The sequence below is a fragment of the Phaenicophaeus curvirostris genome, assembly GCF_032191515.1.
Source record: "Phaenicophaeus curvirostris isolate KB17595 chromosome W unlocalized genomic scaffold, BPBGC_Pcur_1.0 scaffold_34, whole genome shotgun sequence".
In the NCBI taxonomy this organism is placed as follows: domain Eukaryota; kingdom Metazoa; phylum Chordata; class Aves; order Cuculiformes; family Cuculidae; genus Phaenicophaeus; species Phaenicophaeus curvirostris.
The window spans coordinates 3,829,423-3,846,546 of record NW_027206663.1 but is presented as its reverse complement, the minus strand read 5'-3'; the positions used below and the strand labels follow the sequence as shown (position 1 = coordinate 3,846,546).

General features: G+C 46.2%; 1 protein-coding gene across 1 annotated transcript in view; it reads right to left on the bottom strand.

Moving 5' to 3' along the window:
* Positions 1 to 2,503: 2,503 nt before the first annotated feature.
* Positions 2,504 to 17,124, bottom strand: part of LOC138733789 (macrophage immunometabolism regulator-like) — a gene marked incomplete at its 5' end in the record, with an annotated part of 36,141 nt that continues 21,520 nt past the window's right edge. Inside the window, one exon of the mRNA XM_069881275.1 lies at positions 2,504 to 3,676. Coding sequence (XP_069737376.1) covers positions 3,038 to 3,676 — 639 coding nt within the window. The remainder of the gene's footprint in view (positions 3,677 to 17,124) is intronic.

Sequence of the window (17,124 nt, the reverse complement as noted above, 5' to 3'; positions counted from 1 at the left end):
CATCCCTATACACTTCCCAGGTTCCCTGTCCCAGCTTGCACAGACTGTTCTTGCCCTTTAGTTTGACCAGCAGGTCTCGACTCAGCCATGTCGGTCCCTTGCCTTTATGCTTGGATTCAATAATATTAAGGGTCTTTTCCAATCTAAATGATTCTATTAGTGTTACTGCATTTTATTACTTCTGCCACCAAATTCCTCTAATCATCTGGAAGATATCTATAGGCCACAGGGCAACATTGTTTTCTCAATGCAATTTTTTCTTTTAATTAATTAAAAGAATGGTGACAAGCCTGCATTCATAGAACCATAGAATGGTTTGGGTCGGAAGGGACCTTTAAAGATCCCCAGGGACATCTTCCACTATATTAGAATCGTAGAATCATAGAATAACCAGGTTGGAAGAGACCCACCGGATCATTGAGTCCAACCATTCCTATCAAACACTAAGCCATGCCCCTCAGCACCTCGTCCACCCGTGCCTTAAACACCTCCAGGGAAGGTGACTCAACCACCTCCCTGGGCAGCCTGTTCCACTGCCCAGTGACCCTTTCTGTGAAGAATTTTTTCCTAATGTCCAGCTGAAACCTCCCCTGGCGGAGCTTGAGGCCATTCCCTCTTGTCCTGTCCCCTGTCACTTGGGAGAAGAGGCCAGCACCCTCCTCTCCACAACGTCCTTTCAGGTAGTTGTAGAGAGCAATGAGGTCTCCCCTCAGCCTCCTCTTCTCCAGGCTGAACAACCCCAGCTCTCTCAGCCGTTCCTCATAAGGCCTGTTCTCCAGCCCCTTCACCAGCTTCGTTGCTCTTCTCTGGACTCTCTCCAGAGCCTCAACATCCTTCTTGTGGTGAGGGGCCCAGAAGTGAACACAGTATTCGAGGAGCGGTCTCACCAGTGCCGAGTACAGAGGGAGAATATCCTCCCTGGACCTGCTGGTCGCGCCGTTTCTGATACAAGCCAAGATGCCATTGGCCTTCTTGGCCACCTGGGCACACTGCTGGCTCATGTTCAGTCGCTGTCAACCAACACCCCCCAGGTCTTTCTCCTCCAGGCAGCTTTCCAGCCAGACTTCTCCTAGTCTGTAGCACTGTATAGGGTTGTTGTGCCCCAAGTGCAGGACCCGGCATTTGGCCTTGTTAAACCTCATGCCATTGGACTCTGCCCAGCGGTCCAGCCTGCTCAGATCCCTCGAAGCCCAACTGAACCTGACTTTGAACACTTCCAATGACAGGGCATCCTCAGCTTCTTTGGGCAACCTATTCTGGTGTCTCACCACCCTCAGCATAAAGAATTTCTTCCTTCTATCTAATCTAAATCTACCCTCTTTTAGTTTATAATCATTACCCATTGTCGTGTGACTACAGGCCCTGGTAAAATGTCTCTCTCCATCTTTCTTGGACCCCTTTATGTATGGAAAGGCTGCAATGAAGTACAGACCCTCATATTTAGTATTAGATTTCACTTTGAGAAGTCAGTATTGCTCACATTCTATTTTGTTTTAGTAATCTAAATAACCATCTTGCCTTTAATTTTAATAGATTAATGTAAGACATTATAATTATAAAAAATAAGATGAAAAGTTTTCTTATGTCTGAGATTTTGCTTCTTTTAGAAGTAAAACCAGGAAATTATTATATGAATTTGAGTTGTAATTAAGAATGTTACAAATCCAACGTAAAAAAAATATGGCTCTTGAATGATTATGTACTATGCAGGTGTAACTGCAAGTGTAAAATAGTTAAGCAATGTTGTCAGGTGCAATCATTTTCAGAAGCAAGCCGCCAGATGGAAAAAAATACTAACATATTTTTCATGTTTGAACTTGGCAAGACAGCCACCGACCTCTCTATAGATGTAGCTATACAATTACTATACAGGACCAAAGTAATGATATGCACAAAATGTACAAACAATTGTATGTCTGATTTCCTGAAACAGCAGAGGAATCTTAATTGTCTAAATATTTCACTGAAGTATAAGATTCCTCCTTTCAAGTTTTAATGATTCCTGGTCTAAAGGCGTATCATTAAATGTCCTTGTTCTTCTACACAGCAAAAGGCTCCACACAAATAAGTACTTATATCACTCTTTTTATTTTTCAGCCATACATACATTTTCATAGGGTATTTCAATAAATAGTGGTGTTTATTCCTTAGACAAAACCTCCATCTCTTTGGCATCTGACCATATTCTGTTTTTCAAACTAAAGACTGCAAAGGAAACGTTTACTTTAGAGATCATTGTTCAATACATTAAATTTACAGAGGTGCAGTTAACTCTTTTAAAATACACATCAGTTGTAAATATTCCAATAATCCAGAAAATGTAAACCAAACCAGTAAAACATAGCCTACGGGGCTCCTCTTCACTCTCTTCAGTTACAAATGTGGAGTAAGTGGCAGGATGAAAAGAACTCTTCATTTTCCACAACACATGCAGTGACTAGTGTTTGCTATTCGTTCTGAAGGGGAAACAGCCTGCCCGCCCCCCCTCCCCCCCCCCCCCCAGTCCTGAAATATACCAGAAATAGGTTTAAAATAAAAAGTAATCCAATTGAGCTAAGATCACATTCTTTCCCAAAATGTAAAAAAAATCAGGCGTACATTTTATTGTAGAACAGTCAGAAACAAAAAGTAACTTGAGTACTTATCCAAGATCAATTTCTAACATCAAGTAAAAACTAGCAACAACCAAGCAGTCCATCAACTTTTCAGTATTAAATTACCATAAATATCAGATAAATGTAAAAAAAAAAATCTGAAAACCAAAAGCCTTTTCTTTGCTAAAGGTGTCCAAAGAAATATCCACCAGCTGCAGTCAAATTTGCATTAGAAACTGCTTGCTCTGGAAAGATTTTTTCCCTCCAAATATTTGCAACACAATGCACTATCAAAATTCTATTCCAATAAATTTCTTTCTGATAACATTTAGCTGATGCCACCTACAGTGTGGACAGTCATGTACACAGTATGACAGTGGATTTTTTTGCAGCAACAGAGAAATAACTAGAAACTGGTTCTAAATCGTAGATTATAATTCAGTTCATGTGTTATTTCTTGCAAATATATGGTCCCCTCTAAGGGTAAGGTGTTGGAGCTGGTATTGTAGCATGTCTGTATCAGAAGGTTCCTTGATGCGCATTTTGTCTAAATTGATGTAGTCCAGGGATTTAGAGTGAGCCCTTTTACCTTTTAAAAGGCAAAGAGGCAGAGGACCATCAAGTTCCTTGTAAGGTTCATGTGGTAGAGCCTTAGTGCATTTATCCCCTGAGCTGGGCATCCGTCTCCTCCTCCTCCCGTTTACTGCTGGGATCTCATATGGCTGATAGTACCTACTTCTAGTTTTGTACAAACGGGAGGAACGTGCAAGTCCTGAATCAAGCTGTTTAGAGCGCAAGTTAGGCCTGGATTCTCCTTTATTATCTTCATTTCTTGTATATTTTTGGGCTGATTTTAGCAGCTCCTCTCCAGTCGTGAAGCCAACCAGGTAGTTAGAATCCATGTGAAGGATCTGATAGCCTGAAACTGTCCGTCGCATTGGTGAGCAGGGGGTACTGGAACATCGTTGTTTCTCTGCTTCTGTTTTGCCAGCAGAACTGACCTCTGCAAGAGGCACAGGGAGGGTAAATATGGTAGTTCTGTACTCTCCATTTATGTCCATTTTAAGCACAGTGCCATTCTCCTAAAAATAAAAATGGAGATTGATCACAAATAGAGCCTTTAGACAATAAAGGAGATGAGAAATGCAGAAATCAGACTTTTTATCACCCAGAAACCATAAACAGTACTTCTCTATTCAGTTTTGTCTTACACTCTACAGAGAGTCTCCTAACAAAACTGTCACCTACATCTGCCTTTTGAAATTATTTTGGTCCCCTTTTTAATACCAAATACTATAAATATAATCTTGATATTCTTCAATATGTTAAAATCATATTCTTGAGTAGTACTGTAAAAACCTGAAGTATCTTTCCACTCTATTTTTTTAATCCTTTTAGTCTATTTTATCCCTTATAACTCCTTTCCTTTGAGGCATCTACATCCATTTGCACATACACAGTAACGTCTCCTGCACTCAGCTGCATATTTTTTCCAGTCACAATAATTTCAGTAAACATGCCTTTAAAAAAAAAAAAATAAAGGCATCTAACAGTTACGACCTTAGGCATAATCATGCACTAGACCTGACCTACTGGATACTGCGATGTTTCCCTGTAGTGGGTTGACCTTGCCCGACTGCCAGGTACCCACCAGGCTGCTCTCACTCCCCATCCTCAACAAGGACAAGGGAGAAAAATATGACGAAAAAGTTTGTGAGTCAAGATAAGGACAGGGAGATCACTCTGGAATTATGGTCACAGGCAAAATAGATTCAACTTCAGGGAAAATAATTTAATTTATTGCAAGTCAAAATCAGAGTAGGATAATGAGAAACAAGATCAAATCTAAAATTCCTTCTTCCACCCCTCTATTCTTCTTCACAGGCTCAACATCACTCCTGAATTATCTACTTCCTCTCCCCAAGCAGCACAGGGGGGTGAGGAATGGGAGTTGCAGTCTATTCATAATATATTGCCTCTGCTGCTCCTTTCTCCTCACATTCTTCCCCTGCTCCAGTGTCAAGTCCCACCCACGGGATACAGTCCTTCATGACATTCTACAATGTGGGTCCATCCCATGGGCTGCAGTTCGTCACAAACTGCTCCATCATGGGTCCTTTCCATGGAGTGCAGTCCTTCAGGAACAGACTGTTCCAGCGTGGGTCCTTTCCATGGGGCCACAGGTCCTGCCAGAAAACCTGTTCCTCCTTCGTGGGCTTTCCACAGGCTGCAGATTCCTTTAGGCACATCTACCTGCTCTGGCATAGGGTCCTCCACGTGCTGCAGGGTGGATATCTGCTCCACTGTGGATCTCCATGGGCTGCAGGGGGACAACCTGCTTCACCACAGTCTTCACCATGGTCTGCAGGAGAATCTCTGCTCCAGCACCTGGAGCACCTCCTACCCTTCCTGCTTCACTGACCTTGGCGTATGCTGGACTGTTTCCACATTTTTCTCATTCCTCTCAGAGCTGCTGCATAGCATTTTTTACCCTTTCTTCAAATTTGCATTAGAAACTGCTTGCTCTGGAAAGATTTTTTCCCTCCAAATATTTGTAACACAATGCACTATCAAAATTCTATTCCAATAAATTTCTTTCTGATAACATTTAGCTGATGCTGCCTACAATGTGGACAGTCATGTACACAGTATGACAGTGGATTTTTTTGCAGCAACAGAGAAATAACTAGAAACTGGTTCTAAACCCCACATCAGTTATTAGGCATATCAGTCAAGTCGCAAGTGGTATCATTGTTTCGCCGTCCTGCTGACAGGTACCCCCAGCAGATGCACATATCTCTAATTAAAGTTCTTACACTGTTAATAAACCAGGTTTGAGGTGGCTCTCCTGGCCCATCTCCACAGGTAATAGCTTCGGAGCAGTTAAAAAGAGGACTATCAGGTCCATGGTGAGGGAGTGAAATGTCAATAAAATGGCACTTTCTACCCTGTCGCGACCAGGTAAATGATGATTTGTTCAAGTCTCTCCCAGCTGGATTCTGTTGTTTTGAAAGGGAAATGCACCAGTGAGGAGAACTATTAGACATTCTGGGGGCCTGAAAGGGTCAAAGACAGAATAATGAAAGCCAAGAGCCTGGAGAGCAATATTCTGTCTGGCCTGAAAGGGTCAGGAACAGAATATCATGCCAACAACAAAGCTGCTCCTCCTGACAGGGAGGATGTGGACTATCAGGGCTCTTGGCAACATGCTTAGTTTCTCATCATTCCAGGGCCCGAGTTAAATATATTTCCAGGGCACCTGCAGGTCTAAGATAAGACCAGCACAAACAGAAGAATGTGTGAATCCTTGAACAGACACGTAGTCCCTCACTTGTAGAACTTGCAGAACTTGTATTCTCACGGTAAGAATAGCCGTAATGTAAACAGCGCACTCAAGCTTGGTAGAAACTGACAAGCTCTCCCAGGAGAGTATAAAAACTCTGGTTGAGGAATAAAGAATTGCTACTTGCCACCAGAGCAGTAGTCCGTCTAGTCTCTCTAAGACGTCCCTGTGAGCTGGTCTCCGTCACACCAGGAAGGGCTCCACAGCACAGAGTAGTTGGCTTCATAATACTCTGGCAGACGGAACGGGTCAAATGTGGGGTCCTAAGGAAAAGTTTCACAGGTGTGGTTCTTTTCCTGGGAGTCCAGTTTTATAGGACCACTAATTCTGGTAACATTCCCACTCACATGCACAGGTGCCTCAATCATTACATTCACTGATGTTCGAGTATAGGTGCAATTCTGTTTGAATAAGTTTTATCCAGATTTGACTTTAGAGGAACCTTCCAGATCTCAAAGGCTGGAGGTCCCAGTACCACATTTCCTTGCCAATACACTGTTCAAATTTTGTCCCCCATTGTCACCTCCCACTACCTTTGAAGGCTCCACAGGTAGCACTGTTGTGTTTGAATAGACTGGACTAGTCCGAGTTCAGCAAGAAGAATCTCAGACCTTCTTAGAATCATAGAATCATATAATAGTTTGAGTTGGAAGGGATGTTAAAGATCATCTAGTTCCAACCCCCCTGCCATAGGCAGGCACACATCCCATTAGATCAGGTTACTCAAGGCCCCATCCAACTTGGCCTTCAACACCTCCAGGGATAGGGCATCCACAGCTTCCCTTGGCAACCTGTTCCAGTGTCTCACCACTCTCATGGTAAAGAAATTCTTCCTAATGTCTAGTCTAAATCTGCCCCTCTCCAGTTTATACGCATTCTCCCTCACCCTATCACCAAAAGCCTTTGTGAACAGTCCTTCCCCAGCTTTCTCGTAGGCTCCTTTCAGGTAATGGAAGCTAACTATAAGATCACCTCTGAGCCTTCTATTCTCCCGGCTGAACAAACCCAACTCTCTCAGCCTGTCCTCATATGGAAGGTGCTCCAGCCCTTGGATCATCTTTGTAGCCCTCCTCTGGACCCGTTCCAACAGCTCCATATCCTTCTTAAGGATATAAGGAAACATAAGGAAAAAATTCGACATAAGGAAAAAATTCTTCACTGAAAGGGTCATTAGGCAATGGAACGGTCTGCCCAGGGAGGTGGTTGACTCGCCTTCCCTGGAGGTGTTTAAGGTGCAGGTGGATGAGGTACTGAGGGGCATGGTTTAGAGATTGGTGGGAATGGATGGACTCGATGATCCGGTGGGTCTCTTCCAACCTGGTGATTCTATGATTCTATGATTCCAGAACTGGACACAGTACTACAGATGAGGCCTCACAAGGGAGGAATAGAGGGGCAGAATCACCTCCCTTGCCCTGTTGGTCCCGCTTCTTTTGGTGCAGCCCAGGATACAGCTGACCTTCTGGGCGGCGAGCTCACATTGCCAACTCATGTCAAGCTTCTCATCGACCAGCACCCTCAAGTCCTTCTCTGCAGGGCAGCTCTCAATCACGTCATCCCCCATCGTGCACTGAAAATGGGGATTGCCGGGACCCAGTTGTAGGACCTTGCACTTGGCCTCGTTGAACCTCATGAGGTTCTCACAGGCCCACTTCTCCAGCCTGTCCAGGTCCCTCTGGATGACATCCCATCCTTCTGGTAGGGCAACTGCACCACGCAGCTTGGTGTCATATGCATACTTGCTGAGGGTGCACTCAATCTCTCTGTCAATATCATTGATGAAGATATTAAACAGCACCGGTCCCAGTACGGACCCCTGAGGGACACCACTTGACACGGATCTCCATCTGGACTTTGAGCCATTGACCACTACTCTCTGAATACGACCATCCAACCAGTTTCTTATCCACCGTACCGTCCACCCATCAAATCCATCTCTCCAATTTAGAGAGGAGGATGTTGTGGGGGACCGTGTCAAAGGCTTTACAGGAGTCTAGATAGATCACATCCGTTGGTTTACCCGTGTCTATTGCTGCGGTTACCCCATCATAGAAAGCCACTAAGTTGGTCATACAGAATTTGCCCCTGGTGAAGCCATGCTGGCTGCCATTAATCACCTCCCTGTCCTCTATGTGCTTTAGCATAGCTTCTAGGAGGATCTGTTCCATGATCTTCCTGGGCACAGAGGTGAGGCTGACAGGTCGGTAGTTCCCAGGGTCGTCCTTTCTACCCTTTTTAAAAATGGGCACAATGTTCTCCTTCTTCCAGTCACCAGGGACTTATCCTGATTGCCATGACTTTTCAAATATACAAGCCCTGATACAATTTCCACTCCCACCAACACATACCTTTTACCTTGTGATAGCCTAAAAGGAGCAATACAATCAACCTGCCAGGCTTTTCAGAGTCCCTTTCCATCTCGTATATGAAGCGGAGGGTCCTGAAGCGGGTGTTTCTCAAATAAAATGCAGTAAAGACTGCATGTGGAAATTACGGTGGAGCACATTTCCCATGTCACTGGCCATCCTTTTTCCACTGTTGCTCATAGGAGTTCCTTAATCCCACTGTGACCTCTCCTAACATGCAACCATTCAAGCAAGAATTCCCATCTGCTTACCTCTTCTATTTCCATTCTCCCCACAAGAACAAGAGGCATTGATCTAGAGATTAACCCCAGCTGTTTATAGAAGAGCTCATCAGCTGCTTCTCCTGGGCTGGGCGGTCTGTACCAGACTCCCATCACAAAATCTACCTTCTTATGGGCTCCTCTGATTTTAACCCACAGGCACTCAACCTCCTGATCGCCACAATCCATCTCAATGGTGTCCAAGTCCTCCCTTACAAAGAGGGCTACCCCGCCTCCTCTCCTACCCTTCCTATCCTGCCTGAAGAGTTTGTACCCCTCCATAGCCGTACTCCAGTTATATGAGTCGTCCCACCACGTTTCCGTGATGGCAACGACATCATAGGCTCCTTGCCCTACAACAGCTTCCAGCTCTTCCTTCTTATTCCCCATGCTGCATGCCTTGGTGTAAATGCACTTCAGCTGAGCTGCTGAGCCTTCAGCCCTCTTAGAGGGAACAGAGTTCATTCCCAATTGCCTGGTAACTGGAGTAGCTAGCTCCAGAGTGCCCGTATCTCCCTTAGCATCCCGAGGTGTGTTCTCCCCCACTTTCTGTGTGGTGAGGTACTGGTGGTCCTCACCAGCACACCCTCTCCCAATCACCATTGCCCCACATCCAGGCTCGTTCCTGCCTAGCCTGGGCTCAACCCCCTTCCCCCTTCACATCTAGTTTAAAGCTCGATATATAATATATTATATATATAAATATATATTATATAATAATTCAGAGTTATATATAATTCATACCAACTCCTGGCTATGTGGTTGGTGCCATCATGAGGGTTTTGGCTTCTATGACAACGGGACGTTCTTAGATACCTATAACCTGTTAGGGAGGGATGGAATCCACCTGTCCAGAAGAGGTGAGTGATTTTTTGGTAGCAGGCTGGCCAACTTGGTGAGGCAGGTAGGTAAACTGAAGAATTCAGGATGTGAGGTCCAAAATGGCAATGCTCATGCCATCACATCCAAGTGGGGAATAAGCCAGGCCAACCAGAGCAGTAAAAAATCTTCCTTAGCTGTCTCCCATGACAAGAATCAGATAGCCAACCATCTCAAGGGTATGTATGCCTATGGTGGATCCTCTTGCACCCCTCCAGTGAAACATGCATGCATAATTACCTCTCTGAAATGCCTGTACAACAATGCATGCAGCATGGGGAATAAACAGGAAGAACTAGAGATCTGTGTGGTCAACAGGGATATGATTTCATTGCAGTTACAGATACATGGTGGGACAGCTCACATGACTGGAACTCTGTCATGGGCGGCTATGGGCTTTTTAGAAAAGACAGGCCAGCAAGGCAAGGTGGTGGAGTTGCTCATTATGTGAGGGAGCAACTGGAATGAATGGATGAGGAACGAGTCAAGAGCTCATGGGTAAGAATTAAGGGGCAGGCTAATATGGGTGACACTGTTGCAAGTGTTTATTACAGGTCACCTGATCAGGAAGAGGGAGTCAACAAGGCCTTCTACAGACAACTGGAAGTAGCTTCACAATCACGGGTTCTCATGGAGGATGTCAACCACACGGATATTTGCTGGAAAGACAACACAGACAGGCACACACAGTCAGATTCCTGCAGAGCACTGATGATAACATTTTGACACAGGTGTTGGAGGAGCTGACGTGAAGAGGTATGCTGCTGGACCTTGTTCTAACAAACAAAGAAGGACTGGTTGGGGTTGTGAAGCTTTGGGGCAGCCTTGGCTTCAGTGACCACGAGAGAGATGGTGGAGTTCAAGATCCTTCATGGAAGATGCAGGGCAATAAGCAAGATTACAACCCTGGACTTTGGCCTCTAACTTTGGCCTCTTTAAAGACCTACTTGGAGGAATCCCACAGGTTAGGGCTCTAGAAGGTAGGGGAGGTTTGTAGAGACATTTTATAAAGAAGAAGGACTTGATGCTATAAACCTTGTTGACATTGAGCAACCCTGACAAGACCTTGAAACAGAGACCTAGCTCAGTGGGAAGAAGAAGTAACTGAGAGAAAAACAAAGAAGAAAAATGTCAACATGGCTAATTTTAGTGTAACTTGTTTATAAGCATGCACGGTTATTTAGCCAATAATATGTTAATAATAGGCATGTGGATAAGCACTTTTAACCAATAATAAACTGTAGATAAGCACATGAACAGCTTATGCATAACTGGATGTGTAACACGAAAAGGTATATAAAGAGAAAACTAACACAATAAAGGGTCTTCGATCCATCAGACTGAAGTCCGTGTCTCAATCCCCTCGACAAATGGTGACCCCGGATGTGATGTGACTGACGGCTTGATTCTGGAAGCTAACCAGTGACACTGCAGCGCACTAGGTCGACAAAGCACACCCCATTTAGATGTGTCTGGAGGGGAACACTCGGCTGATCGATCGTCTGCTGGCTGGACCAAATGGACACAGAGCTTGAGAGGAAAGGAAACAAGAAAAGTCCCAGGACAACCTGTTCTCATCAGGATCAGGTGATCAGCCGAGATCGTAATGGGTGTAAATATGTCAGCAGAAGAAAAGTCAGTGTTGAAGATGTTTAAGCATATTTTAAAAAAAAGGGGGGGGGGAGGTGTGATGGTGCGTATAGAAGGAGAAACCCTAGAACTTTTATTGGCCTGGTTAAAAAGCAAAGGAATGCCCCCAGAAAGCTCTCAAGCATTTGATTTAAAAAAAAATATGGAAGGATGCAGGAGGACAGTGATATTCCATATTCGGAGTCGAGTGCAGGGCCATCAACGCCTGCCGATAATCCCTTTGATCCGGGGCCAGCAGCCCCTGAGAGAATTTTGATTTAATTTTGATCGCGGAGGTGCGGTGACCTTAAACACTCAACCTCCTGATCGCCACAATCCATCTCAATGGTGTCCAAGTCCTCCCTTACAAAGAGGGCTACCCCGCCTCCTCTCCTACCCTTCCTATCCTGCCTGAAGAGTTTGTACCCCTCCATAGCCGTACTCCAGTTATATGAGTCGTCCCACCATGTTTCCGTGATGGCAACGACATCATAGGCTCCTTGCCCTACAACAGCTTCCAGCTCTTCCTTCTTATTCCCCATGCTGCGTGCCTTGGTGTAAATGCACTTCAGCTGAGCTGCTGAGCCTTCAGCCCTCTTAGAGGGAACAGAGTTCATTCCCAATTGCCTGGTAACTGGAGTAGCTAGCTCCAGAGTGCCCGTATCTCCCTTAGCATCCCGAGGTGTGTTCTCCCCCACTGTCTGTGTGGTGAGGTACTGGTGGTCCTCACCAGCACACCCTCTCCCAATCACCATTGCCCCACGTCCAGGCTCGTTCCTGCCTAGCCTGGGCTCAACCCCCTTCCCCCTTCACATCTAGTTTAAAGCTCGATTTATGAGCTTAGCTTGGTTTCTCGCAAGGGCTTTAGTTACCCTAGGAGACCCACGTGTCCCATCCTTAGCGATAAAGCCTGGGGGTGCGTGAGCCACCCCATGATCAAAGAAGCCAAAGCCCCTCTCCTCGCACCAGGCTCGGAGCCAGGCATTAATCGGATTCTTCTTCCTGGCTTCCCGCTCCTCTCTATTTAGCCTTGGGATAGAGCAGAATACTATTTGTGCCCCAGAGCCCTCCATCATTTTCCCAATGGCCCTGAAGTCATTCTTGATGGCTTTGGCCTTTTTGTTTGCTAAACCATCGTTACCAGTTTGGACTACTATCAGAGGATAGAAGTCTGTCTCGTGGACCAGGGAAGGAAGTTTTCTAGCTACCTCCTTCCTTGATGCCCATAAGGAGGAGCCCATAAGAAGGTAGATTTTGTGATGGGAGTCTGTTACAGACCACCCAGCCCAGGAGAAGCAGCTGATGAGCTCTTCTATAAACAGCTGGGGTTAATCTCTAGGTCAATGCCTCTTGTTCTTGTGGGAGACTTCAATCTGCCTGATATCTGCTGGGAGTACAATACAGCAGAGAGGAAGCAGTCTAGGAGGTTCCTGGAGTGCATGGAAGACAACTTCCTTGCACAGTTGGTGAATGAACCAACAAGGGAGGGTGCCCTCCTGGACCTGCTATTTGTGAACAGAGAAGGCCTTGTGGGGGATGTGGCAGTATGTGGACGCCTAGGACTAAGTGACCATGAGATGATAGGGTTTTCTGTTCTAAGTGAAGTGAAGAGGGTTGCTAGTAGGATGGTAGCATTAAATTTCCAGAGGGCAGACTTTGAACTCTTCAGGAGGCTGGTTGGCAAAGTCTCATGGGAGACAGTACTCAAGGGCAAGGGAGCCCAGGAGGGCTGGGAGCTCTTCAAAAAGGAAGTCCTAGCAGCTCAGGAGAAAGCCATCCCCATGTTCCAGAAAAAAAGTCGGCAGGGGAGAAAGCCAGCTTGGTTGAATAGAGAGATCTTGAGTGATATCAAGAGGAAGAGAAATGTTTATGGGCTCCGGAAGAGGGGACAGGCTTCTTGGGAGGACTACAGGAGGGAAGTGAGATTGTGTAGAGAAAAAATCAGAAGGGCTAAGGCTCAACTAGAAATCAGATGGTGGAGCAGATACCCACATTCAGCCCGTGGAGGACACCATGCTGGAGCAGATACCCACATTCAGCCCGTGGAGGACACCATGCTGGAGCAGGTGGATGTGCCTGAAGGAAGCTGTGACCCTGTGGAGAGACCGTGCTGGAGTAGACTCCTGGCAGGACCTGTGACCATGTGGACAGAGAAACCCACAGTGGAGCAGGTTTGCTGGGATTTGTGACCCCATGGAAAGGACCCATGCTGGAGCAGTTTGTAAAGAGAATGAGGAGGAAGGAGCAACAAAGAAAATGTGTGATGAACTGACGGACGGAGGGGAGCGGTACCGGCAGCTACCGCGGGAGATTTAAACGGCCCCTAGGGAGCGCTGCAAACAGGAGCGGGGCGTGTTAGTATAACAGGGCAGTTCGAGCGGCAGTTCGAGTGAGCAGGGAGGGCAAAGAGAGGGTCTGGAGGTCGGCCGATAGGGACCGAGGATCATGGTGGCCACCCGGCAGAAAATTAAGGCTGCTCCAGGTGCTGCACCAGCCAGGACAGATGAAGCCACCCAGACAGCCTCAGTGGGCACATGCAGCCACCCAGACACTGGGCTGCAGGGAGTGCCCCCGTCTCACGCTGACTCACACCACCGGTAGTGACTTCACTTGTGGAAGCTGTGCTCGGATCGGGGAACTCCTCCACTTGGTGCGGGAGCTAAGGGAGGAAGTAACTAGGCTGAGGACCATTAAGGAGTGTGAGAGAGAGATAGACCAGTGGAGCAACACCCTATGCTCCCTCTCACAAACTAAGCAGGCAGCCAGAGCGAGCACAGTTGAGAACTCCCCATCTACTACCTGTAAGGCTGAGGAGAAGAATGATGGGGAATGGCAGCAAGTTCCTGCCTGGCGCAGAAAGCATGTTGTCCCCATTCAGATGACAAACTCCCAGGTTCCCTTGCGGAATAGATATGAAAGCACTGCAAGTGGAATCAAACTCCACAGAGGAGGAGGATGGCTCTCACAGCCTAGAAACATTCTCTAGACTGCACCATGCTCAAATAACCATCAAAAAAAAACCTCCGTGAAAAAGAAGAGAAGAGTGATTGTCTTGGGAGATTCCCCTTTGAAGGGAACAGAGGGCCCTATCTGCAGACTGGACCCACTACGCAGGGAGGTCTGCTGCCTGCCTGGGGCCTCTGTGAACAACATCATAAGAAAGCTTCCTTCCCTGGTAAAGCCTACAGATTATTACCCTCTGTTAGCGTTCCGAGTAGGCAATAATGATATCCAGAGGAAGAAACTGAGGGCATTTAAGAGGGACTTCAGGGCTCTGGGGAGAATGGTGAAGGGCTCCAGGGCACAAGTAGTGTTTACCTCCACCATTCCAACAACAAGGAAGGAAGAGGGAGAGAGCAAGAAAAATAAGACAATTACCTGGCTCCAAACCTGGTGTGAGGAGCAAAACTTTGGGTTCTTTGATCATAGACTGGCCTACACACCTCCAGGCTTCCTTACCAGGGATGGGGCACACTTGTCTCCTAGGGGTACAAAAATCCAGCAGGACTCATTAATACAGCTTTAAACTAGATGTGAATGGGGAGGGGGATGAAGCCAGGCTAGACAGGAGTAAGCCTGGAAATGGCACTCCAGTGCCTGAGGGATGGAGTAATGGTGAGGACCTCCAGTATATCAACTCAGAGTGAGTGGTGGTGAGTACATGTCGTGATGGAAAAGATGTAATTAGCACTGATCGCTTAGATAATCCAAAGACCAGTCATTTGGGAATGAACACTATTCCCTTTATGTGAGCTGAGGGATTAACAGCCCAACTGAAGTGCATCTACACCAATGCAAGCAGCATGGGCAATAAAAAGGAGGAAATAGAAGCTATTGTAGGGCAAGGAGACTATGACGTACTTGCCATCACGGAAATGTGGTGAGACAACTTGTATAACTGGATTGCTGCTATGGTGGGATATAAACTCTTCAAGTGGGACAGGAAAGGTAGTAGAGGTGGTGGGGTAGCCCTCTATATTACAGAGTGCTTTGATACCCTCGAGCTCAATTATGGTGATGACGGGATCGAGTGCCCGTGGATTAAAATCAGAGGAGCCCACAAGAAGGCAGATATTTTGATGGGAGTCTGTTATAGAACACCCAGCCAAGAAGAAGCAGCTGATGAGCCCTTCTATAAACAACTGGGAGACGTCTCAAGATCGCAAGCTCTTGTCCTTGTGGGAGAATTCAGTCTACCAGATGTCTGCTGGAAGTACAATATAGCAGAGAGGAAGCAGTCTAGGAGGTTCCTGGAGTGTGTGGAAGACAACTTCCTCACACAACTGGTGAATGAGCCAACAAGGGAAGGTGCACTCCTGGACCTGCTGTTTGTGAACCGAGAAGGCCTTGTGGGGGATGTGATGGTTGGAGGACAACTAGGGAAAAGGGATCATGAGATGGTAGAATTCTCAGTTCTAGGTGAGGTGAGGAGGGGAATTAGCACAACAGCCACCTTAAATTTCCAGAGGGCAGACTGTTCAGAAGGCTAGTAGATAAAGTCCCAAGGGAGACAGTCCTTAAGGGCAGGGGAGCCCAAGAGGGCTGGGTACTCTTCAGGAAGGAAATCCTGGCAGCACATGAGCAAGCTGTCCCCGTGTGCCGGAAAATGAGCCGTCAGGGGAAAAAAAAGATCTTGATCACAGAATCACTTTCTTGGAAAAGACCCACAGGATCATCGAGTCCAAACATTCCTATCAACCACTAAACCATGCCCCTCAGCAGTGCATCCACCCGTCTTTTAAATACCTCCAGGGAAGGTGACTCAACCACCTCCCTGGGCAGCCTGTTCCAGGGCCCAATGACCCTTTCTGTGAATTTTTTTTTCCTGATGTCCAGCCTGAACCTCCCCTGGTGCAGCTTGAGGCCATTCCCTCTTGTCCTGTCCCCTGTCACTTGGGAGAAGAGGCCAGCACCCTCCTCTCTACAACCTCCTTTCAGGTAGTTGTAGAGAGCAATAAGGTCTCCCCTCAGCCTTCTCTTCTCTAGGCTAAACAACCGCAGTTGTTAAAGAGAGCAAATTTTAACATAAGATCTCTATGGGATCAGGAGTGGGTCACTATGACAAAATCAGAGTTCTTAGCCAGGATCAAACTGTGCAAAAGACAAGATGTTAACTGCAATCTGACTTACTTAGAAGAATGAACACTACCTGAGATTATGAGTTTTTAACTCAGGATCAATGTGACCTGAAGACCCCGCCAGCTCTTACTGACTGAGAACATCCCATACAGACAATAATACAATAGAAGATGTAGCATTTAAAAAAATAGGCATATAACCATGACCAGAACCGCAATCAAGCAGAATGCAGGATAAACCTCTACACACCTGCACGGGACATCAGTTTAGAACAATGAAGATGAACACCACACTGATCATACATCTACGCCACCTGCATGGGACAATTACGTACCAATTACATAAGCAATAATAACTGATTAGCCCACTCCTTAACACGAGTAATTTGATTGGTCTACACACCTGTTTTGTAACACATATAAACCCTGCTTTCTTCTGTACTGGGGTCCTCCATGCATTAGGCTAGGGCACTGCCATGTACATAACTAAAATAAAAGAATAAATTCCCTTGGTGTATGCTAAGTGTCCTTGTCTCTCTCCCCGGCTGGTGAAGAACTGACTTTTATAACTCCTCATGCCATGCTGAGATGTGCTTTTTGGTGGCAGGACAAAGGACATTTGTCTGTATTACGAAGAAGCCCCCAATGAAAAAATACATTACAATGATTTCGCTAGTCTCTGTCCCTTCATCAGCAAAATAAAACAATACCCTATGGAGTACCCCTAAGTTACTTTTGAGAATTTTGACAACTTGATAGCCTACTTCAGGATGGTGAAAGTAAAGGTGTGCCTGCTCTTTAGTCTTTTTCCCTGTGCTTTCCATGAGGGTAAAATGGGAAACTATTTGTTTCCCCTGTACCACACTTGTGCTAAAGCCTTCCAGGCCCTCAGCACCCACAGTGACGAAGAAAGAGCCCTTGTGAGTACCTGGTGTTCCCCAGAACTTAACAAGGCTCTGGAGAAGGGCTACAGGG